Genomic DNA, 26,471 nt, shown 5'->3' on the forward strand with positions numbered 1-26,471 from the left:
TTCTGTTATTCATAACAGAGTTCCATTTTGGGATGATTGCTATCCTCTTTAGGAGTGGTTGAAGTAGATTTATTTCAGCAGTAGTCTTGTCTGGTCAAAACATTGTTTATACCACTTCAAGGTGGATATTGCCGTGTGTGTGTATTTGCATGATATGCAGGATCAATAGAGATTTAAAGAAAATAATTTTAAAGCATTTGATTGTGAGGAAAGCTATCCGTTTAATTGCTACCAGACCTGTGTCCTCGAAATGGAAAATGTCACCTTTAAAGGTTTTGGAATAAAGAAGCACTGATGGATTTGATAGAGGTTTTTAATTTGTTTGCACGTACAACATTGTTTATACTGATAATTTATGACTGAAGCCTTTCGGGGCTTCATTAGATCAGCTGCACATTGAAGACTGTCTATGAAATGTACAGCAATAAACATGGAAATTTTGAGAACTAAAACAAAATGAAATCCAATCCAATACAAATACATCTAATCACAGCAGTTTGAGCAAACTGTAATATTTGCTGCAGGCAAAAAAACTCAACAAAAAGTTTCTGTTGAGCATCTGGAATTGTTTAACTCTGTGTAGCATCATAATGAAGAGCTGGACCTTTCTCCGGTATGTTCCCTTCAGGACCATTTTGAGCAAATCGCGAGCATTTAATCAGCTTCTTAATCCTATAATTAGAATTTTCTATTGTGTAGAAAAACAACATGCTGTTGTAATTGCTTTTCTTTTTCTTATGTTAAGATATCTCTGGGATTAAATGTGCAGTTATATTCATGTATAGCGATAGAAAAGAGAGTTAACATTAAAGTGGGCTGTGTGTGGCCTGTGTGATGTCAGAGGGGAGGGGAAGCCATCTGCCATGACCGGTTAGGAGTAAGGGGAAGAAAAGAGAGAAAAAGACAAACTGTTGGAGACACTTTAGTAATTACTAATAGTGATGTAGGAGAGACAAAAGAGGTAATGCTCAGTGTATCATGGAAAACCTCCAGCAGCATAACTAATAAAAGGTCTCAGGGACACTTCATCCAGCCCTAACCACAAGCTTTGCCAGTGAAGATGAAATATATGAAATATGGTCCCTTCTTCTAGTCCCTGTCAGCATTCTTGATCAGCTGAATGCTTTTCAGGAAGTTTTAGAGCATCTTGAATTACAGTAGTCCAGCCTAAAAGTTATAAATGCATGAAATAGTTTTTCAGTGTCACTCTGAGATTGAATGTGTCTGATTTAAGCAATATGAAAAAGGCAGTCCTACATGTTTGTTTGATTTGCACATTGAAGGATTTCATTGTTTAGAATCCTGTCCTGTCTGGCAGCTTTTGCAATCAGAATTATTATCTGAATGCATTGTTGTGCTGAACATATTTTTCTTTATCCTTTTGTGTTTTGTGTTCTTTTGCTTATTACGTGTTATAGTATTACAGTGTAAAAGACAGGACAGACAGGGGAAAAAGGAGGGGGAATAGGGTGAAATATAATAAAAGGATAGAGTACAAATAGAAATTCACAATGTATTGCCTACTGCCGCACCTGTAAGAAAAAACAAATATACAAGGAACACAAAAATACAGATACTGTCACAGTCCTGGGTCGTCTGACCGGTGTTTTGAGTTTCCCTGTATTGTCAGTGTTGGGGAGTAATGGAATACATTTACCGGCGTTACATATTTAAAATACAAAATATTAGTAACTGTATTCCCTTAAAGTTACCGTTTAAAAAGGTGGTATTCAGAATACAGTTACTTTGTTGAAATAGATGGATTATACAGCGGTCTCTTCCTGTTTCATATGTTAGGCTGTTCCCTCTCTATTTTTGGTAATTCCACGCCGGTGGAAACAAACAATACACATTAAGAGGCTCTAATGCCTGGGTCTCAATCTCGCGGCCCATGTCACTTCTACCTCCGCATAATGACGTGAAGAAATATTTTGAAAAATTATTATTCAAAAAATTATTTAATATGAAGGCAATAGGCAAAGTGTTACAGGCATAGCCCTAAAGAATGTAGCTTCATGGGCAGTGTAGTCTGTGCTGCAGGGAGAATGGACTGCCATACCCGTTATGTGTCTGTGAGCGCAAATGAGGGAGAAAAAAGAGTGGAAAAGTACGAGCTGTCACCGACCAGAAACGGGAGATGGAAGCATGTAAATATAATAATAACCACTGCAGCCAAAAAGAGTGCCTGACGAGCCCAGTTGTAAGTAAGCTACTAAGACTCGACTGTACACTGTGTTCGTTTTTTCCTCCGAACCAATAAGTTCTGTTTGAGCAGCCTTTCAATGCCTCTCTCTGTCTCTCACAAGCACAGTTGACACAGACAACAAAGTAAAACTAGTTTTTGGCGACAAGCCCGACAGGGAACCAACGTATTAGCCAGAGGTCCCTTTATTACGGTTCGGAGCTGTAGAGCTGTTTTATACAGGGTGGGCCATTTATATGGATACACCGTGATAAAATGGGAATGGTTGGTGATATTAAAGTCCTGTTTGTGGCACATTAGTATATGTGAGGGGGCAAACTCCTCAAGATGGGTGGTGACCATGGTGGCCATTTAGAAGTCGGCCATCTTGGATACAACCTTTTTTTTTTTTTTTTCAATAGGAAGAGGGCCATGTGACACATCAAACTTATTGGTAATGTCACAAGAAAAACAATGGTGTGCTTGGTTTCAATGTAACTTTATTCTTTCATGAGTTATTTACAAGTTTCTGACCACTTATAAAATGTGTTCAATGTGCTGCCCATTGTGTTGGATTGTCAATGCAACCCTCTTCTCCCACTCTTCACACACTGATAGCAACACCGCAGGAGAAATGCCAGCACAGGCATCCAGTATCTGTAGTTTCAGATGCTGCACATCTCGTATCTTCACACCATAGACAATTGCCTTCAGATGACCCCAAAGATGAAAGTCTAAGGGGGTCAGATCGGGAGACCTTTTTGTTTTGCCCATTCTGCAAATTCTGTGCACTGATCTGGGTCATCCTCGTTGAGATGCTGCAGCAGCTGGAGTTTGTAAGGCTGCCATTTGTGAGTAGCTAACATCCGCCGAAGGGATGTTCGACTAATGCCACTCTCCAGTGACATGCGGCGAGTGCTATGCTGTGGGCTCTTGCTGAGTGAAGCTAGGACAGCCACTGATGTTTCTTCATTAGTGACAGTTTTCTTCCGTCCACATTTTGGCAAATTCAACACTAAACCAGTTTCCTGAAACTTAGCAAGCAGTTTGCTGACTGTAACGTGGGAGATGGGAGGTCTCGTAGGGTGTCTTGCATTGAAATCTTCTGCAATGACCCGGTTACTGCGTTCACCAGATATCAACACAATTTCGATCCGCTCTTCACATGTTAACCTCTTCGACATGTCAATGGCTGTGAACAAAGAGAAACTTGTAAATAACTCATGAAAGAATAAAGTTACGTTGAAACCAAGCACACCATTGTTTTTCTTGTGACATTACCAATAAGTTTGATGTGTCACATGGCCCTCTTCCTATTGGGGGGAAAAAAAAAAAAAAAAAAAAAAAAAAAGTTGTATCCAAGATGGCCGACTTCTAAATGGCCACCATGGTCACCACCCATCTTGAGGAGTTTGCCCCCTCACATATACTAATGTGCCACAAACAGGGCTTTAATATCACCAACCATTCCCATTTTATTACGGTGTATCCATATAAATGGCCCACCCTGTATACGTACGGAATAGTTTCCTATATGAGATTGCGGCTAAAAGTGCAGCCGTCCACCCTACTGTTACTCATTTTATATTAAGATTTAAAAATCTAGTTGGTATTGGTATAGCAAGTAGCCTTCAGTAATAGTAATAAATCACACAGCAATAGTACATTCATGTAGTTGTAAAAAGCATGATAATATATTAAGCAATCCAAAGTATTCAGAATATGTTACTCTCATTGAGTAAGGAACGGAATACGTTACAAAATACATTTTAGGGCATGTATTCTGTATTCTGTAATCTGTAGTGGAATACAGTTTAAAAGTAACCTTCCCAACACTGTGTATTGTGATATTCATTGTTTAACTTTATTTAGTCATCTTAAGCTCCAAGGTTGTTCGGTTTGAGTTCTTTGTTTATTAGATCCCTTTATGTCATCACCCCTGTGTCCCTTGTAGGAATGGGTATCGTTTAGGTTTTATCCGATACCGGTGCCAAACTGGTACTTTTGAAACAGTGCTGGTGCTTAAACAGTGCTCAAACCGGTGCTCAAACCGGTGCTTAAAGAATGGAGAACACAAAATTGGTCCAAAATCCTCTCATGTTCAGCTGTTTTTTGTAAAAATATAACAGTGTTAGCCTTTTCTGCAGCTATGGGGCATATATGGTATCACTCTTGGCTGGAAGCAGTGCTTAAACAATGGAAAAAACACAAACTTTGTCCAAAAACCTCTCATGTTTAACTGTTTTCCACTTTTTCTTTGGTCATTTTAGCCTTTTTGGCCAGGGTGAAGGGAGTATCTGCCATCAAACAAGAGGACAGCCGCATGTAGCTATGATGATGTTTGCTAGTTCACCTTACATGCATTAATGTAATAACGTGGTTAGCCTACTCAACGTAAATTACACACGAACAACATGAAGCTACTCACGCAGAGAAGAACGGCTGCTGCTGCCGTCATCATCCGTCATCATTTCTGCTACACTGGCAGGGCTAGGGGCCAGGACTCTCCTCTTCGGGTTTTTGGGGGATGTTGCTAACTCCGGGTCCGATAACAGACAACCCACCCGCAGTAGATGTGCTCGGTGTGAGGTCTCACAGCAAGCTATCAAATACGGCGCATTTCTGGGCTTTTAAAAAAAACGCTATGCGTCGCCAGGTGTTTCATCAGATTTGAGGTGTTACCTCCTTTGACAGTATCACAGTATCAGCTTAAAGCACTTGTTGCAGGCTGCTGAGTTTGCATATTTTGCTGTGAAGTACAGCCAGACTTTTGACCGCTTTGCCTTGGTCATTTTTAATCTGTAGCTCTGCTCTAAAAGAACGCACGTACCTGGCCCCGCCTACTATCCTCGGAAACGTAAAATGATTGGCTAGAATCTAAAGTGTATCACAGCTCAGGAAAAAAAAGCACAGAAATAAAGCACCGAAATGTGCGCTGCTTTTCGGTCTGGTTACTACCGTTTATGTCAGAACCGGTGCCATCATGGCACCGGATACCGGTACCCATCCCTAGTCCCTTGTTGGTTCATGTGTCTTAACCTGTCATGTGTCATGTCTGCGTCCCGTTATGTTCCTGCTTTATTTTGAAAGTCTTTCATTGTGCTTATTGTTACCTTTCCCCATGGTGTCATAATGTCATTCTAATCAGCTGTTTCCCCACACACCTCCTGTGTGTATTTAGTCTGTGTGTTTTCTTTCAGTCTTTGTCAGGTTGTCTGTTTGCTTTCATGTCTAGCCATGTCATGTCTCAGAGTTCTTTGTACTGATCAGGTTTATGTTTATGTTTGGTTTATTTCATAGTTCCATAGTCGCATGTACCTGTTCAGTTTCATATCAGTGTCTCTCGTCAGAGTTTTCATAATTGTTTAGTTATTTCCCAGTTTGGGTTTCAGGTTAGGATTTGCCCTGTTCACTCTTGCTTTGTTTTTGTGTTCATGTTTTGTCAGCCAAATAAATGGCTCGCCTTTTGTTTAAAACTCAGTTCCGTCTCCTTCCGTGTCTGCATTTGGGTCCCACCTTTCACTTGTTGTGTGAGTGTGGATGTGAGTGAGAGATTGAGAGTCAGTGTTTCTGTATGTGTCTTTGTCACAAACATACTTGATAAACAGGGTGGGAAGCCGCAATATCTGTCCCCCAGAGCCAGAGGCAGAAAGAGATGGAACCAGGACAACCGTACCATCTGCAGCCCCCAAGAGTACCGAAGATCTGAGTCCGTACATCTCTGTAACATCTGCATATTCATCCAAGCAGGAGAGGGAGGGACGCCCTACATGGGGTGAGAATCGACATTACCAAAGGTGAAATGCAGTAAACTCCACTAGATACTGACCACCCCGGTGCGAGTCAAGAACAGGCTCCCAGGGGCCCAGGCACCCACGAATCACCAGGCGTCCTGCAGAGCCCCCTTTCGACAAGGAGGAGGTCCAAGCCACCTGAATCCACCGAGAGAAAGGGCCAACGACCACACGACAACACCCAACCTCAACAAGCAACCCACATCCCTGGGAGGGGCAGAAGCATCCAGCAAGCATAAGCCGTCCTGAACCAGCAGCAAACCGGGACGATGCCAAAGCCCAGGACAAACTTTCTGCAGACCCCCGTCCCAGACAGGGTATGAGAAACAGTGGTGCAGGAAGATGCCCCCCCCCCTCCTAGTGTCTAAGGCGCGATGTTGAGTGGGTATGTTGTGGAATGTACAGGATGAGCATGACTGTGTGAAAACTAGAGTGTTGTTAAAGTTGAGGCTAACGTCTCGTGCTGTCAGTGACCTTGAAAGTGGAAATATTCTAAAGATTTCACATTACGTTTGTCAGAAACTCACGTTTCATTTGAAGGCAGCTCTGGCTTTATTTTCACCTATTTTAGAAGTGATGCCAGGAGATTGTTGCACAACTTTTCCATGTTTCAACTTCAAGAGTGACCCACTTGGCAACACGCCCATGCCTCTAACAATGTTGTTTTCCACATCTGGAATATTGTTGAGCGCATGGAGAGTCTTGATATAAAGTATCAATGGACACCGTTGCTTTTTTTCCTTTGTAACTTCTCATAGTTGGAGTCCGGGAGATACTAACGAATATAATCTGCTGATGATTAGTAGAAATCCTTGATATGGTTAATGATAAGGCCTGCAAACAAACTGTATTGCTGATGCAAACACATGGACTGTTCAGTGTGTTTTTCCAAACATGGATTGCTTACTGTGAAGACTGTGTTATTGCAGTTTGGATGGCCAGTACTCTCCTTCTCCAGCAGTCAGTGTAATAATAGGTAAAATTTCTGCCGGCACTTTCATATGTGGACTTGAAATGCCATTAACTAAAGCTGTGGGTAAGACTTGGGTTTGGTTTGCCTGTCACTATAGCAGATGACTGGAGAAAGTGCAGTCGCATCAGACACGATAAAAACTGCCCCGATGCCTTGTCTGGTCCAATTGTTGAAAGTAGATTTAAAACAATTTTCCCCTTTTCAGGTTTGTGTTACAGCAAAATGTTGATGGAAATGTCCAGAATGACCAGCGTGTCCGCTTAATGTTGGCATGTTAGAAGATGAATATTTCTAGTATGTTAATGAACACATTTTGTGTGCAGTGTTTAAGATGCACTCTGCAAAACGTTAAGAGGAGTTTTTTGTTTAATGTCCTGCACAGGCACACATAATTGCTACCAGACCTGTGTCCTCGAAAGCTGTTCTTGATTTGCAGAAAGCATTTATCTCTCACAAGGACCTATTCTCCTTTTGGTTCAAGCAGTAGAGTGGTTATGTCATAGAGTACAATACAAAATATAGTATTAATTCCCCATTCCTTGTTAGGTCATTTGTGTGGAATACAGATAATTAATATTTTTTTCTACAACAATGCTGACCAAATTTATCTACACATATCTACACATTTTTTAACTGATACACAACCTGGATTATTACATGGATTGTTATGTTGTTTTGGGGGTATGCCATTTGCCTCTGTCAAAAACAGAGAAAAGTAAAACACTTAACGTAAGCTCAGATTTACAAGAGACCTTATCACTAGAACTGCTAGTGTTCCAAAATCTCCAGAAGTGGTCATTTTAACCGCTCCTGCAACAGTAGGAATAATGGCAAAGGCATAATTTCTAATCAAAACTGATAAACAAAGGGTACAACAAATAACGTGACAACTAACACATATAAAAAAAATAGAATAAGAACGTTCTGAAAGGTTGAAAATAACTTTTGGATAACATCAGGATTAATTGCACTAAAATAATGACAAAATAAAAACAGGTCAGTTTTAAATTTCAGGTGATTGCCTGAATTGGAAAACTGACCTTACAGCTGGCTACAGAAATGCAAGAAACACATTTTAAATAATTATTGTATAGAGTTTATCATCACGTCCACATCACCAAACTTGCAGCCTCTGCACATTGCTCCGCCTAAATCTGAAGCCCTTCCCCTCCTTAGCTCTCCATGCTCTGACCTACACCCCAAAATCCCATCCTCAACCTGGCAAAAGAAAAAATAGTCCCCTATATATTTATCTATCAAGATTCGAGAAGTTTATTGTCATGTACATGCCAAAACACAGATGGTTATGCAGAGCAATGAAACTCTTACTTTGCAGGTTCTCCTCACACAACTAAAAAGAAAGTAATAAATTAGTAAAACAAGTGCTTTGTAGCACTTGTAGTTTATGTGTGGGTGTAATTAGAATTTAAAGTGCAAGTAGTTGCAACACTGTCACAGTGATAATATACAGGGAGTATGCAATATTAGCTATGAGCTAGTTCTTGTGCTGCCCTGATTAGTGCCTTTGGGAAAATAAGCTGGCCAAGCTGGCATCCCTTTTCTGATCATGTGTTTTTGCAGCTCCGATAGTTGGCTAAATTCCCACTGTGCTAACTTGATCTTGGCCTCTAGTCTCCGTGTCCATGGAGGGTACGGCTCCTTGTGGCTGTTCATCTTGTAGCCAAACATCTCAGTGATCACTGCTGCTGTAATGTAGATGAGTTGGCTGCTTTCCGTCTTGGTAGCAGTAGGGTTTGTCCATAATGCTACATTCACATCTTTACACTTACCGAGGGCTTTCACATTCAATGTCTTCAACGCACCAGTTGTTCATGGGGCATGGTACTCAATCTTCGATGGTGAGGATGATGGTATCTCCCCCCTGACCTGATGTCCAAACTCCCTTTTGCTTTAGCATTTATGTTGTACCTCATCAATCTCTAGTTGAGCTAGCAGTTGCTTCGTTTAAATGTAGAAACACCTAGCTACTAGTTTTTTTGCTTTTGGGTATCGAATTGTCCCACATCCTCTTCATGTAAACCCTCCTTTTGGGATTACTTGTGTAGCAGCATTCCCACCGTGCCCCACTCTCATCCTCTGTCTAGCCTACTTAGAACATGCAAACCTAAAATCCCCGGCCAGATGGTATATAATCAGTATATAATCCAGTCCTGTATCCAAAAACCTAATACCAAGCTAAAGCGTTAGAAGCCTTGTGTTAGAAAATTTGTTTCAAAAAGATACAAATTTGTCCAGTGTACATGGAAATCTTGTTGGGTCACGTCTGCAGTTCACAGTATTTGTTTTTTGGCTTTGATGCTGCTTGGATGTGTTGAATGTAATTTCCCAACCAATGTTTCAGTAATGAGTTAACAAGAATGTTGTGAATGTATTTGTTCTTTTGTCCCTCTAATGATGAATAGGAAAACAGCATAAATGGCACAAAAAGCAGTTGGCTGTGTGTTGTGCATAAAGTCTCCATTTTTGAAAAATGTCTAGTGGTTTTAAGATTGGAGTGGAAACAGAAATGTTTACAGATAGGATCCATCTTATAATTGTTCAAAATATTGCGCTTGTCTAGAATGCCTTCAGTTGGAACGTTAGCTGGTGAATGGCACTGTATTGCCTCATTCTTTTTGTAAAGACCTGAATCATTTAATTCTTTTTTCTTTGTTTTTTTGCCTGTCCCGTTTGGCTCTTTTGCCATCAGAATTGTTGTCTAAAGGCGAAGAAAGATGCCCAACGGATTTACCAAATGGACCATCCCAGCCTTGCCGTAATGGTCTATTTGATTCACCTTTTATTGTTTATTTTATTTTATTTTATTTTCACTTGCTAAATATGGGCCTTGAATGTGTGGGTGGTTGTGGTGGAGCGGGAAGAGGGAGGCAGCTGGAGATGGAGAGGGAAGGAAGGGAGGGGCAAGTGACCCCTCCCTGGGGCCAGCTCCCCCTGCTGACCCCAGTAGGCACCCCCATACTCCGCGACCCGCCAGGGAAAGGGGGCCCAGGCCCATCCAGACCGGGGCCCAGTTCGGCAGCGCCGCCTGGCCCCACAGAGCCCGGGACAGCCCACCCGACCCCACCACAGAGAAAACTGCACCCACCCCGTCATCCACTCATCTTCCAGATTACACAAGACAATAGACGCCCAGGCTGAGATCTTCCTCCACCTCTCCTATATCTCCCCCTCCTGCAGAGAGAGTTCCTGAAGAGAGGAGACCTCCTGCAAGATGTAATAGCCTCTCCCACCAGTTGAAGAGCCCCCCAGGTGGCTCGATGCACTGGTGGCACCCTGCGCCAGGGCTTGTTGTGTCTGTTTTTTTAAGACCTTTCATATTTAGTACTGTGAAAGCCTCAGTCAGTTTATGTGTGATTAATAGATGTAGTTTCCGGTTCTGGAAATTTCAGTAAGCGGAAGTGCCTTAAACCTGCACTCTTATTTATACAATCTGGTTGTATAGGAGTCTAAGAAAAAACCCTTCTGCTCCACTCTCTTCATCAGTGACCCCAGTAGATTTTAGGTGAGTTCATTGCTAATCTTACAACATGTAGGTCATTTTTTAAAATGATGGTTCCTATTAGAGTCCAAAAGGACGATAAAACAGAGCGCGCTTAAGAGTTGGTCCACTGTGTAACTGACAAGTCACTACCCTTTGAGTATGCCAGAACTGAACACAGTTACACTTTAGAAATAGAAGTTTGAGTGACTGCAACTGAGAACATTACATTTCTACTGTAGTTTCATAACAATTTAAAACATGTAACACAGGTTCAGACTGACTGAATTTGAACTTCAGGAATTTATAAAAAAACGTGAACACTTGAGATCTTGGACCACATATATAAATTTTAACCAAACACATATAAAGACTGAGATTTCCTGTTTGAGCAGTGATGTTGACAAAATGTGTCCAAATGGATAAACATGCAAATATCTGTTAAAGTACCCAGAACCATTTTTGTAGTAGTCCCTGCTTCACTAACTCTATCCAGGACCACATTTTGCCAGGATGTTGCACACACAGTCTCACAAGGTGAAAATAATACCAAGCCATGGTGTTAGGAGCCTCATAACCTATGTTAGAAAAGTTGGCTTGGCTGTAGCCCAGGAGGTATAGAAGGTCATCTGCTAACTGATCCCTGGTTTCGCCAGTCTGCATGCCAAATGTCCAAACCCAAAGTCGGAGTGTGAATATGTGTGGATGTTAGATAGAAAGCACTTACGCATCAAATAAAAGTGCTTGTATGAATGAGGTAAGTTGTAGAGTAGGAAAGCGCTATATAATTATATAATTTATTCATGAAAACCTTCATTAACAATGTGCCTGAGCAAAGTGTTGGCTCATTAAGTCAAGTGACCACACTACTCTAGAAAAACTGCACTGAAGGGAATAAGCTATCGGTTTCCTTTCTTAATCATTGTTGTGATCATTAGGACTAATTTAGTGGTCATTTGACAGCCCACACATGCTCTTTAGAGACTAACAGAGGAAAATTCTCTTAGTTCTGATCATGTAGTCATGTGAAACTTGCAGGTTTTCTGCGGCATGTACACATTACAAAGTACATGCAGACCCACCATGTCCAAAAGAGAAGTTGTTGGATGTAGTGCAGAGAGAGAGAGAGAGAAATGGTACTGCCATAGTTAGGGAATACAAATGGAAAAATATAATCTGAAAAACTGAAAGCAGATTTTTTTTAGAATGCAAGTTGTGGTGAAAGCAATCATAGTGGAAACCTTTACTGTTATTGAGGAACTGAATCCTTTTGACAGAGGACCAAATTTGGCATACGGGTCTTGATTTATCAACTGCTGTCTTGTACTTTCTGCCAGGGTTCATTAAACAGTCTTTGCAGATTATTACTGAAACTCTGATCTGATCTTATCAGATCTTATTCAGTGGAGATATTGCTGCTTTCCCTCCTTGAAGTCCGACTGCCTTCACTAGTATGTGTGAGGGCACTTGTGAGGTTCAGCGGGTTCATTTCGGTAGACCAGAGTATGTCAGTTCTTGTGGGGAAGACTTGGACAGCTAGTTCTGGAGGTCGGCACTGGATTGTGATTGTGGCCACAGCATTGAAGGCCGAAAGTGAACAGATTCAGCCCTCCCTCCTCTCTCTCTCTCTCTGTCTCACACACAAACACACACTTGTTGGTTATTCATATCTTGTGGGGACATAATGCTTTCCCTAGCCGTTTACCCTAACCCTAACCATGAAAAATGAAAAGCCTAACCCCTTCCCTAAACCTAACCATTAGGTTAGTCACTAGGATTTTGGTCCCCATAAGGGCTGTTGGTCCCCACAAAGATATGAATGCGCACTCACACACACACATGCATGCACGCACACACAGGCACACACACGTACGCACCTCACTCACCGATCTGTTTGTGTGGAAATAGTTCAATCTGATATTCAAGACCAGCAGGCTTTTGTAACAATCACTGGACACCCTCCAAACTTTTGTCTTTTTTTTATTTGTTAAATAATTTCTTTATTTTACTGTTGCACTCATTGCCAGTGAATGCAGTCATGATATTTTCTTGAGGCAGGATGAAAATTATGGGCTCAAAATGTGGTCATAAATATTTTGTACTTTGTAGGTCTTTGAAGGGAATAAATGCCCTTTTACATGCCAACCCAGCGTTTTCCTTCATCACCACGAAGGAAAACAGTCTGTGGTCGTCCAAGTTTGGTGATTTTTGTGTCACAGGACTATGTGTTTAATACAGGGACTTCCACAGCCTTTTCAACAGCGCTGCAGACCGCGGGGGGGGGCAGTGTTTTGGAAATGACAGTCTTCATTACAAAGCTTTCTTCGTTACGAATTAGCATACATGTTTTTATTGAACATTTGAAGAACTAGCAAAAAAAGAGAAACTCTTGTAGAGGACATAAAGTCAGAGATAGAAACGACAAGGAGCAGGTGCATCTAGTACAGGTAGAGCTGCTGCAAAAACCCACAGAGCCCAGCAGCCAGCAACAAATTCTGGATCCTTTGCTTTTAGTTAGCAGTTAGCATTAGCAGCACATCCTGCGTCGGATGTGAAAGGACTTTTATGCTGCGCACTGTGACTCACAGCAATGGTCCCGGGTCAGCCCTGACTTTGTGTTAAAATAATCCTAAAGTAATAAGTAGTAATAAGTATTTCTAACCACTGATATACCACAACTTTTTCCTTTCAACAGCTGCTGAAAGTTAGGGGACCTAGCTTCTATCGGGTATTTATATAGAGATCCTCTAGCTTCAAACTGTATTACCCTTCAAGGACCTGCAGCTCAAAAAAGCGCCCCTCCGACAGCCAAACCCATCTGTTCTCTGATTGGATTGTTACATTTGTGATTGACATGACATTGACCAATCAGAGGAAAGGAAGAGAAATAGGGTCAAAATTCGTACTTGTAACTTGCAGGGTTTTTTTGGCTAAGTCCACACACAAATCTTTTTTACACACACAGTGCTTTTCTTGGCTGCAGATTTGAAAGGTTACATGTTTTTATAGGTTTCATTTAGGGGAGTGAGCAGTAAACAAAGTCAAATATGCTCCCCTTGTCTGTCTCAATTTAGATTACAACACCTGTCACCTCCATAACAAACTAGATGCTGGTCAGTTTATATAAACAAGCATGCACAAAAGCTTTTTTACATACGCTATTGTGTCCACTGTGAGTACACAGACACAAATTTATCTTAACAGATAATTGTAACCCTTCAACCACAAAATGTTTTCATGACTGCATCGTACAAGCAAACATTTCATACAATGAGGTGTGAAAAGTTACAGTACAGTTCTGCATTAGCCTGCTGCATAATCTGAACAGAAGAGCTATTTAAGACTTTACAGGGTCATAGCTGAGCTATGTACAAGGCTATCACTTTCTGTTTATTTATACTGTGGCAGGAGGCCTATCATATGAAAGGGATGAAAATATGTCTGGTTGACAAATGGCTCTCCCTCCATGTTATCATCTTCTTTCTGTGGCCATGCACTCTCCTTGTATCCCTCATTTTCCAGTCCCGGAGAAGGACATATCATTTTCCATTAGTGTTAAATCTTCTGCACATACAGTATAATGTGCTGTGTGTACTGTATTAATGACATTTTCTTTGAAAGCCACCAACAGGAGTTATCCAAAACTTTGTATAATTACTAATAATATTACATATTTTAATTTATAAGAATTATTTTATTTTTAATTGCTTTTTTGATGACAGTTTTGTTTTTGTTCAAATGCAATTTAATTTCTGCAAAACCTTTCATTTATCCGTTATTGCTTAATATTCTGTACTATTTTTTATGTTATTTTTACATTTCGCTCTGTGTCATTATTATTGCTATCTTAGATCGATCGACTGCCTGGCAACCTTCAGTTGCTACATAAAAATGTGTATTACCCGACCACTCAGCGAGTGGTTCTTGGAAGCTGCTTGCTCTGACTGGGTGAAACAGTCACAGAGAGAGTGCTGCACAAAGTAAAAGTTGTTCCCCACCACTAAACCCAACATTAGATGGATGAATGTTATTCAATTTGTTTCACAGTTTGAAAAAATATAATTACAGCAACAAATCCAACACGTTTCCATGCCAAAAAGTAACATTCCGACGCTATGTGACAAATCGTCGGTATGTTACACGTTTGGAAACATGAGAACTGTTTGGATCTACACATGTAAATTTATCTTGCTTTCTCATCATGAATCGCTTTGGAAAAAACTATCTGATATGGTTAAGGTTGTGGTTAAGGTTAGGGCTGGAATACATGGCTGGAACGTGTGTTACTGCCAGGAGCATCATTCTATTGGATTCCATCCACAATCTGGAGCATAGCATAGGGAAGGTTACCTTTTGCGTTACTATGACACGTATCGGGACTAGGGCTGCCACGATTAGTCGACTAGTCACGATTATGTCGACTATCAAAATCGTCGACGACTGATTTAATAGTCGACGCGTCGTTTGAAGCTTTGTAAGATCACAAAAGACGCAGGAATAAGTAGAAGGATTTAAGAGTGTAATAACGGCCTGACACAGAAGATGGCAGCACTGCATGTACAAGGATGCCAGCTGCCGTTAACCCCGAAGAAGAAGAAGAAGCTGTGTCCCAGAATTCATAGCGCAGCCCAGCTCAGTTTACAACAATGGCGGCAGCTAGTTAGTTTTAATATTACTCTTATTATTCTTTCTGGGTCACAAAATAAACGTTTAACATATTTTCAGGTGAGAATGTAGCTGTGTAAACCTCAAATATCTGCTCAGTTTATCAAGACACCACATATTTTCAAAAGCGCCCCGACATTTTCGGAGACGTCTGTTGCCCACTAGCTCGATAGCTAGCCGGGGGCAAGGCTCACTGGAGCCCATGAGAGCACCGGACTCCCGGCAAATCGTTTTCAAACCCACTGCCGTCTGTCGCTACTCAGGTTAAATATATATAAGTCACTTAGATAACTTCAAAATGTTATTGTTTGGCTTTTTTAATATTTTATTTGTTCCTGAGTAAATCGGTTTGGCTGAGATTAAAGTTATAGTTTTTACACAGCTGAATAAACAACTGATTATCAGAAGTGTGAGATTCTCGAGAATATACTCCGGTGTCCCGTTATATTTTAGATAGCAAGGAGTTTATTAAACTTCACCGAAAGAATCTGCAAATTTCATTAAAATTTAATAAACTATCATCTTGTCTTTATTTTTAGTGAGCACATACCGTAAACACTTAAAGCTGTAAGCTAATGATAGTTATATAAGAGCAGATGCTGCTGGTGCAATAAGCTGTACGTTTTATGTCCAATGGATGATGATCTGATTAGTCGACTAATCGCAAAAATAATCGGTGACTAGTCGACTATCAAAATAATCGTTTGTGGCAGCCCTAATTGGGACATGACAAATTGTTGGTATGTTAAGTGTTGGGATTGAGGATGCTCTGACAAATCACTTACAGATCTCATGTCTGGTCCATCAGAATAAAGACAGACAGTTGGTGTCGTAAGCCCCGCCCTCTGTTCAAAAATGGTCGCTCATATTGGAAATAAATGGCTTCTTTCACTCCTCTTTCAAACCAAATGTCTTCTCTGTCCAAAATATGAACACTGGCATTCTCGAAAGAGTGATCTTTGTCCTTTAGATGCAGATGGACCGCCGAGTCTTGTCCTGTCGAGGTGGCTTTCTATGTTGTGCCATGTGTTTATGAAGTGGCTGTCTGGTCTCTCCAATGTAGAGGTCTGAGCATTCCTTGCTACACTGTACAGCATACACTACATTAAGTTTGTGTTTAGGAGCTTTGTCCTTGGAATGAACCATTTTTTGTCTGAGTGTGTGGCTGGGTCTGGAGTACACTGGGATGTTGTGCTTGGAGAAGAGTTTCTGTGATAAACCTGTCACATAGGGGATGACAATATTGTTGCGTTTGCCTTTCTGGCCCTTCCTAGTTGGTGTCTGATCTTCTTTTCTGTGCATCTTTGTTGATTTGATGGAAGTCCATGTTTTAAGAGCTTCCTTTACATGTGAGTGTTCCCTCTTTTTCCCCTCAGGCTTAGAGGGAACATTTTCTGCCCGGTGTTGTAGGGTCCTGATTACTCCATGTTTGTGTTCCAGAGGGTGGTGGTCCCTGTGTGTGTGGGGCTTCCGGTAAACTTCAATGTTTAGGTTCCATTCTCTTGAATACGCATGGCACAGTCCAGGAATGGCAAACTGTTATCCTTTGTGTCTTCCCTGGTGAACTTTATGTTTTTATCCATAGAGTTGATGTGAGCAGTGTAGGCTTCTACTTCTTGGGTTTTGATTTTGACCCAAGTGTCATCAACATGTGGCTAGGTACTGTCCCTTTAAAAGAGCAAAGAGCGTGTCTTTCCACCTCCTCCATGTAAAGGTTGGCTACAGTAGTTGATGGTAGCCCACACACACGGACCAGTACCTCCAGAAGACTACTAATCTTAATGGTTGTACGGGCAACTTGAAAGACTTCTAGAGATAAAACATCTGATTACTTTACAAAATTAAGTCAAAACTCCAGACTTCATGGCATTTCAAACATGACTAAAAAAATGCTGATGCACTCAGCCACTTTAAGCCAATGCTCGATATGGAAGTGTGTGAGATGATTTTCTGGACAGGGGCAGTTTCTTGTGACTTTGTTGCGGCAAGAATGCATGTGGAAAAGAAATAATCATTATTCCTCTTTTTATATGTTGTTAACACCAGAAAGTCCTCATGTTCAAATCTGCAGCCTTCCAATCTGTCTTTTTTGAGATCTCAAACATTGATCTCTGTAACAACGTTGAGCTAAGCTGCTAATCTTCCGAAATGTCGGACTAAAAGATGGCAGTTAAGAGCACATGTCCCATTTGTCTGAATGTAGCTCAGGCATTTATTTGTTTCATTAAGCAGTAAACATGGTTGACGGCGTGAAGTTTGGTCAATTGAGAAGATAAAGAATGGGAAGTACAGTGTATCAGCCTGGAGTACACGAGCATTCACACCATTGTTTTTAATAATAAAGGATGTAGAGGATGCCTAGTGCCTCTGATCACTGACAGCTGACCAAACAATGATCAGTGCCCTAAGCTATATTCATACCGACTTTATTTTTACCATAGTTCTGTGCCAGCATTTGGGAGCTCCAATAGATGTACTATTTTTATGTGCTGAAGGAATACACAAACACTACAATCACAGTGTGTCAAGACAGCCAGCTTATATCCAGTCTAATAAGTGTTAAATTTAGTATTCAAATACTAAGGGCTAATATTGATATGAATTACGGTGTAAAACGACCCAATGTTCAAGACAGTATCCTTAATTCAAATGATTAAATTTAACGTAAAATGTACCTCTTCTAAGTTACTGCTTAAAGACAGGCAGATTGACCTGCTGTTTCAGTTCATGGTTATGTAGATGGAAAGCAGCTGCTGTGTATACCAGTTGCAGCAGATGGCTGCCCCTCCCTGAGCCTGGTTCAGCCGGAGGTTTTTTTCCTATTAAAACGGAGTTTTTCCTTCCCACTGTTGCCAAAGTGCTTGTCCACAGGGGGTCATATGATTGTTGGGTTTTTATTTTTTATTTTAGTATTATTGTAGGGTCTACCTTACAATATAAAGTACCTTGAGGTGATTGTTGTTGTGATTTGGCACTGTATAAATAAAATTGAATTGAATTGAATTATATGTTAGCTGTTAGAAGTAGTTATAGTACAGAATATTATACAGGGTGGGCCATTTATATGGATACACCGTGATAAAATGGGAATGGTTGGTGATATTAAAGTCCTGTTTGTGGCACATTAGTATATGTGAGGGAGCAAACTCCTCAAGATGGGTGGTGACCATGGTGGCCATTTAGAAGTCGGCCATCTTGGATACAACTTTTGTTTTTTTCAATAGGAAGAGGGCCATGTGACACATCAAACTTATTGGTAATGTCACAAGAAAAACAATGGTGTGCTTGGTTTCAATGTAACTTTATTCTTTCATGAGTTATTTACATGTTTCTGACCACTCATAAAATGTGTTCAATGTGCTGCCCATTGTGTTGGATTGTCAATGCAACCCTCTTCTCCCACTCTTCACACACTGATAGCAACACCGCAGGAGAAATGCCAGCACAGGCATCCAGTATCTGTAGTTTCAGGTGCTGCACATCTCGCATCTTCACACCATAGACAATTGCCTTCAGATGACCCCAAAGATGAAAGTCTAAGGGGGTCAGATCGGGAGACCTTGGGGGCCATTCAACTGGCCCACGATGACCAATCCACTTTCCAGGAAAGCGTTTATCTAGGAATGCTCGGACCTGGCACCCATAATGTGGTGGTGCACCATCTTGCTGGAAAAACACAGGGAACGTGCCACCTTCAGTGCACAAAGAGGGAAACACATCATCATGTAGCGATTTCAAATATCTCCAAAAGTTGAATCTGTTAATCTGTTCGTAGCGTTTTTGTGGGAGAAACGTTTCGTCACTCATCCAAGTGACTTCTTCAGTCTCAGCTGACTGCAGGTTTCCCCAATCTTATAAACAGTACATTTGCATAATGACTGAACCCAGCCCACTGAAGGAACAATGGGCTGGGAGGTGTGTTTGCTTTTGGAACTGTGTCTTCATTCCACCTACTTCACATACAAGGGTCAGTTCTACAGGCAGAAACATGGGTGTGCCATGGGCTCCCCAGTTTCACCCATCGTGGCCAATTTGCACATGGAAGAAGTGGAAAAGAGGGCTTTGCTATCCTACCCTGGAACACCACCAAGCCATTGGTTCAGATATGTGGATGACACCTGGGTGAAAATCAAATCTCAGGATGTACTACATTTCACGGATCACATTAACTCGGTGGACCAACACATCAAATTCACCAGGGAGGATATGAAAAGTGGCAGGTTAGCCTTCTTAGACTGTGAGATTTCCATCAGTAATGGGGGACATCTAAAAGCTGACGTGTACCGTAAACCTACACATACGGATCAGTATCTAAGGTTTGACTCTCATCATCCACTGGAGCACAAACTGGGTGTCATCAGGACGCTACAACACAGAGCGAACACCATCCCCACTGACACAGCGGCCAGGGAGGCAGAAGAACTGCACATCAAGAAGGCCCTGAGTAAATCTGGTTATCCCAGGTGGACTTTTGTCAAAACTGGAAAGGCACCTAAAGAAAGCTCCAGCTGATCCAGGAGAGAAGGACAACCGCTGCCCAAGCGAAAACCTGTAGTGATCCCATATGTGTCAGGAGTATCGGAGCAGTTGAGACACATTTTTTCTAAACACCGGGTCTCTGTGGCTTTTAAACCCCAAAACACGCTGCGCCAAAAATTGGTCCACCCCAAGGATCGGGTCCCCCGACACAAACAGAGTAACATAGTGTACGCTGTTAAGTGCAGGAGGATTGCCAGGATTTATACATCGGGGAAACCAAACAACCTCTGGCGAAGCGGATGGCACAAGACAGAAGAGCTACCTCGTCGGGCCAGGACTCTGCAGTCTATTCACACCTACAGGCCAGTGGACACTCTTTCAAAGATGAGGATGTACACATCCTGGACAGGGAGGAACGCTGGTTTGAGTGCGGAGTCAAGGAGGCCATTTACGTGGAAAGGGAAAGACCATCTCTGAATCGAGGAGGGGGCTTAAGGGTACATCTTTCGCCATCTTACAATGCTGTGATTGCAGCCATTCCCCAACTCTGTGAATGGTACTCATGGCCATTGATCAGTGGTCTTTGGTCAGTGGGTTTTGGTCAGTGGTTGTTGATCAAAGGTCATGAGAATTTGCATAATTAAGATTAAGGAACTGACCTCCCAGCCCATTGTTCCTTCAGTGGGCTGGTTTCAGTCATTATGCAAATGTACTGTTTATAAGATTGGGGAAACCTGCAGTCAGCTGAGACTGAAGAAGTCACTTGAATGAGTGACGAAACGTTTCTCCCACAAAAACACTACGTCCAGATGAACAGATTCAACTTTTGGAGATTTACTTTCCTGGATGATTGAGAATGCATCAAAATTTCAAATATCCAGTGGCCTTGAGGTTTCCATTGATGAAGAATGGACCCACTATCGTTGTACCCCATATACCACACCAAACCATCACTTTTGTTGTTCCAACAGTCTGGAGGGATCCATCCAATGTGGGTTAGTGTCAGACCAATAGCGGTGGTTTTGTTTGTTAACTTCACCATTCACATAAAAGTTTGCCTCATCACTGAACAAAGTCTTCTGCGTGAACTGAGGGTCCTGTTCCAATTTTTGTTTTGCCCATTCTGCAAATTCTGTGCGCCGATCTGGGTCATCCTCGTTGAGATGCTGCAGTAGCTGGAGTTTGTAAGGCTGCCATTTGTGAGTATCTAATATCTGCCTAAGGGATGGTCGACTAATGCCAGTCTCCAGCGACATGCGGCGAGTGCTACGCTGTGGGCGCTTGCTGAATGAAGCTAGGACAGCCACTGATGTTTCTTCATTAGTGACAGTTTTCTTGCGTCCACATTTTGGCAAATCCAACACTGAACCAGTTTCACGAAACTTAGCAAGCAGTTTGTTAACTGTAGCATTGGAGATGGGTGGTCTCGTAGGGTGTCTTGCATTGAAATCTTCTGCAATGACCCGGTTACTGCGTTCACCAGATATCAACACAATTTTGATCTGCTCCTCACATGTTAACCTCTTCGACATGTCAATGGCTGTGAACAAAGAGAAACTTGTAAATAACTCATGAAAGAATAAAGTTACGTTGAAACCAAGCACACCATTGTTTTTCTTGTGACATTACCAATAAGTTTGATGTGTCACATGGCCCTCTTCCTATTGAAAAAACAAAAGTTGTATCCAAGATGGCCGACTTCTAAATGGTCACCATGGTTACCACCCATCTTGAGGAGTTTGCCCCCTCACATATACTAATGTGCCACAAACAGGGCTTTAATATCACTAATATCACCCTGTACTTTAGCACCAATAGGTGCATTTAGTGTTTTGTGATGTATTATTTTTTTACTTGAACTTGCTTACAGTGCCCTTACAATACTGTTTCATGGCAGGATCCCGGAGCTGTACAATAGACTGAATGCTGGGTGATCCCAGACACTAAATCGCTTTAGGTTCCAGTCTGTCTCATTCATTTACAATATGTTGTCTGGAAAGTAAATAATATTCCAAAAATATTCTGAAGATTCTAGCTTGCATCACAATTTACTTTGATTTTTTTGGCCACTAATCAGCCACCCTCAGCGATAACCTGCAGTTAAGTCAACAAATCTGTGAATCCGGTTTACTGGAATGAATCGGATGCTTGGTAGCTGGGGATCGATCCACCAGGGCCTCTGCTCTGGGTGAGAAGTATAGCATAGTATAAAATAGCACTTTTAGAATTGTTTTTGTTTCAGTTGTATTTTGTTAATATAAAAACTGTGAAATCTTACTTTCAAGGTGGAAAAAATTGTAAATAGTCAGTATCTCACACCATAGTATTAGGACATGTTCATAATCATCTGCAGAAAACCTCTGTTCCTGTATGTTTTTCAACTTTTTCAGCTGGAATCATATATGACAGCTAGTCAGTGTGGTGAGAGTTTGATCCATCTCTATTTTATTATTATTAAGTACAAGGCTTAAAAAGAGTTCACCATACCACAGGGCCCTGAGATTTAAAGTATAAAGTATACATTCTTTATGGAGCTGTAAAAGAGGAAAAGATTAGTGCATGTCTGCTTGCATTGCTTTGGCTTAACATTTGATAAATGTCTTGGTGACTCCCTGACACAGAGGGGGTAGAGCTGATCCACTCAGAGATACTAACTAGAAGAAAATTTAACTTGATGATGGTGCTTTACGAACAGTCGGAGTGTCATCTCAGTTGATCCTGTAGAAAATGTGTTAACCAAAATTAACTGCAATCAGTACTTAAATTGTAGGGATATTTCCCATAACCAGTAATTGCACTTAATAGTGCAGTCAGGGTATCATACTAGTCCTACGGGTTCAACTCCTGGGGAAAATTGTTTCATTTGTCAGTGAAATCAAGTTGACTGCCCTGTACTTAAGAGGACACATCCTTGGGACGTATTCTCTGCAGCGTCGACCTGTCCATTGAGCAGAATTAAAAAAGCTTTAATCTCAGTGGTTTGAGGACAAGGCTGATGAAAAGGGAAAGGGTAGTAAGTGGAAGCGATGGGGGATGATGCTGTTCTGGAGGAACTCAAAGAATTTGTCATGAGAGAGATGCTCTTAAATATTATCACCTCCTAAAACCAAAGTGATAATTTCAGGAAGTGGTAAGAAGATTTCTTTTTACAAAGAAGCAGAAGATTTTAGTGTTGGGAAAAGATCACATTTTCCAAAGGGTCAATGCACAGTGAATCACAGAGGGCAGAGAGATGAGGCTGCAGTGCTCTCTATGGGCCAAAACCTTCAGACACTGGTGGCAGCATCCCAGTCCCTTTTGTGACAGCAGCTGGTTTCTGTGAGCTGTCACAGGAAATCGCTTACTGTGAACACAGATTTAAAGTGTTGGGGCATTTTCCTGTTAACTACAAAGTGCTATGAGCATGATTAAAACTGACTTGTTCACATATAAAATTGATATTGATCCAAAAGACATGAAAGTGTCATTTTTAGTGTATGCATGTCTTTGTAATGTGTTTTTTGTATTTGATTTGTTTCTTGCATTTGATTGTGCTCTGCTTTTCCTTCAGAATTCGACCTGTGCCAGTTCACCCTGGTCAGAGCCAGCAGTATATTATAAAGCCCAAATACTACCAAAGGCACACCACTCACACACAGACTCACATCCAGACCCAGCCTGAAAGGCCTATCCCCCTAACAGTGGGACACAACCCTATCCACGGTGAGTAAGTCCTAAAAATCATCTTTTCATGCATCTTCTCTCTGTCTTAATGAGTGTTTTACTGTGGTACAGAGTGTGTTTTTTAGTCGGTGAGAGTGTTGATTTCTGAAACCCTTAATTTATAGTGACTTAACTATACTTGAGCAGCATAATCCACAAAGATGAGTAGCATGTTTGTATTATTGCAGTGCAATGGCACGTTATCTAGCTGACCTTAATTCAGTGCGATGTTCAGGTAAATTGTTTTTTCCTGCTGTGACAACTTGATGTGTATCTGCAAGTTGCTTTGTAACTCACCTCCAGCAACTTATTTCATGGTGTATCTGACTATTAATACCGCTTTGTTCTGCCCTCCACATCTTGTGCCTCCTATGTATATTTATAGAGGTCTCCAAACAGAGCTGTGCTACCAATAGTGACATAATAGCCTTCCTTTGGCTACTTTCAGTTAGTGTGATTTTTTTTTTCTTCTTATCTGAAAAAGTGAAGGGAAGTGTAAGAATATTTACTACATTACCCACAATCATGAATGAATATACACAAGACATTTCAAACGTAACTTTAATGATGTCTGTGTCCGTTTTCTAAATTAAACTGCTTAATGGGAGAACTACTGAGAATCCTGTTGATACATTGTTACAAAGTTACCACTTAATAATAATTAAGTAATTTTTATGCACATACACGCACAGAAACCATCACATTGGGTCTGACACTGTGAGGATGTGGAGAGAATGTGCAGCTTGCAGTTCGGCAGCAAAAGGATTTGTTCAAATTGCAGCTCCAGCGGTAAATGGCATAAAGACTTAAGCATCGCTTGCTGCTCTGGGCTGTCGAAAATGAATTATTAGTCTCATTTTCTGTGGGCAATTTCAGACAAAGGGAGGGAGTATAAGAGTTCGAATTGGAGAATGGAATGAAATAACTGTGTCATTTGGGGAGAACCAGTCAGTTTGCTGAAACAACAAGTGCCTCTGTAGATTTGAGGGGAAGGAAGCTGCCTACAGCTGAGTCTATCTGCTACCTATCCTCCTTTCAACTTTCTTGCCTGACAAATTATCCCCACTTTACAGTTTAAAGTGGACGCCAGCGTGCCAAACATCTAATATACTGTATTTCCTCACTTAGCCCGTGAGTTCATAACAATCTGATGGTGCAAAATTGTAAACGGTTATGATTTAATGTATTGCAATATTTTACACAAGGCATAATATTGAGATTGTCATGTGTATCTATATTGTTTGCTGTCATCTGTAAACTGTATGGGTGCACAAACGGCACAACAGCTTAGTAAAGCTTCAGCATTTCACTAAAAACTGAAACACAAACTTCTTGGATGGTTTGTGCTGCTCAGCAGACCTTATTATTTGTCAGATTATTTATTATGAAACAGCACAAACACAATAGAAAGGTCCAGCTACTTCCACATGCCGTTTATCCTTAATGAAATTCAAGTGAGTGAGTTATAAAAACATTCAACTCACTTTGTAAATGTGTTAATTTCATTGCTGAAGTCTGGCTTTTCAGCATGGGAGTCTGTGACAAAGTGGCTAGGACTGAATTCATGTACCATTTGTCACTTGTATATATTGTTATAATGTCTTCTGTTATCTTCTAGTCAATCATAATGCTTTAGTGTAGACACAGCACATGTAACCTTGGCTCTGCATACTATCCCGGGTCTGTTTAGGATAGCATTGGTTACATTCATTACATCTGTGCAAATGTTCTTAAAGCTAAATGCCACTTAATTATTAGTTGATTTGAATCTTTCATTTGTTTATGTAGTTTGGTTGTACGTACCATTGTGTGTTCCTTTGTGCAGGTCTTATGTGTAAAACTGGTATATGGGAAAGGCCGCCCCGTTACTTCCTGTTTATATAGGATATGATGCATTGATCATGTCAGTTGAGTGTAACCAAATGAAGGGGTGTTTCTTTTGTGTCAAATTGTTAATTTCCTTTAAAATTACCTCATGAGTCGGATTTTGTGACGAGATTGACTTTTCAATCCGTTTAGTTGGGTGAATGAGTTTGTTAAGTGGAAGAATGATCTTATTCCTGTTTCTTTGTCTAGACTGTGTTATTTAGTCTACCCTGTTTTCTCAACGGTAGAGATTAATGAGTTTCAGCTGTGGGTAAAATTCTGTATAAAGCAGGTGAGATTTTGACTGTGAGGGTCTTATGTTTTGCGAAACAATTGTTGAAAGGTGACGCCAGAAAATAAAGAACACTTAAAAGAAACTTGAACAGTCTGCAGATGCTGTCTTCCTATCACTTTCCTTGCTGCTTATGTTATGCTACCTCACAGTGTCTATCAGGACTTAGAGGAACAGCAGTTTCACTTCAGCTTCATTATTATTATTATTATTATTAAAACTGACCTAAACAAAATCCAACGAGGAGAATAAACACAATGTATTTCTGTGTCATAAAGTAATAAACCATGTACTGTCTCTGGATAAACCGTGAAGTAGTTAGTAAACTTGGAAACAATCGTGCAATACCTTCGTGACATTTGCTTTTTTATTATTTCTGAACTTCCCAAACCATTCAGAGAGAAAAAAAAATCCTTTTTTTGGACCAACTTTGGCTGGCAGTCGGACCCTAATACATCTGACAGATCAACAAGAGCCATAATTCAGCAGCTCGTGGTTGGTTATTGTGGCTTGTCATAAATTCAAGGCTGGACTCCAACATCAGACTCACTGGGATGTATCTATGAATAAGCCAATATTTTTCAAAGGATCCTTAGACGGCACGAGTGGTTGTGCCTCTGGCCGCAGCCGGTTGGACTGACTTGAGGTTATTAATGGGGAAGTCAGCAGACAGAGCAGTGTTGATGCTTGGCTTTGCAGCATTGCAGACTTGAGCAGACCTATGCATGGCCACAATGACCCAGACCCGGTTTCAAAATAATTTCCTCAGCTCATTTGAATTTCAGCTAGCAGTTTCTAAATGCCAGAAAATGTGTCAGACATAAAAACCAGTGAAGGAAAAGGGGCACGGACGCATATGAGAGGACAGAGGGCAGTGGCCGCAATTTCCTGACATTTCTTTGCAGTGCATTTCTGGGAGAGAGTTTTTCTTTAAAACTTGGCTTCTATATAAATATTTGGCAAAACCAAGTGTTATTTCAAGTGCCGTTCGTTGCCTGTTCATCTGCTGAATGAGATGT

At 41.0% G+C, this 26,471-nt stretch overlaps 1 protein-coding gene across 6 annotated transcripts in view; it reads left to right on the top strand.

The window, feature by feature from the left end:
• Positions 1-26,471, top strand: part of ltbp1 (latent transforming growth factor beta binding protein 1) — a 143,921-nt gene that overhangs the window by 41,095 nt on the left and 76,355 nt on the right. For all 6 annotated transcript variants that reach the window (XM_080869053.1, XM_080869051.1, XM_080869049.1 and 3 more), the window contains exon 4: positions 23,143-23,294. In XM_080869053.1, the coding sequence (XP_080725179.1) occupies positions 23,143-23,294 (152 nt within the window). The remainder of the gene's footprint in view (positions 1-23,142; positions 23,295-26,471) is intronic.

This window comes from Rhamphochromis sp. 'chilingali' (assembly GCF_963969265.1).
Source record: "Rhamphochromis sp. 'chilingali' genome assembly, chromosome: 20".
In the NCBI taxonomy this organism is placed as follows: Eukaryota; Metazoa; Chordata; class Actinopteri; order Cichliformes; family Cichlidae; genus Rhamphochromis; species Rhamphochromis sp. 'chilingali'.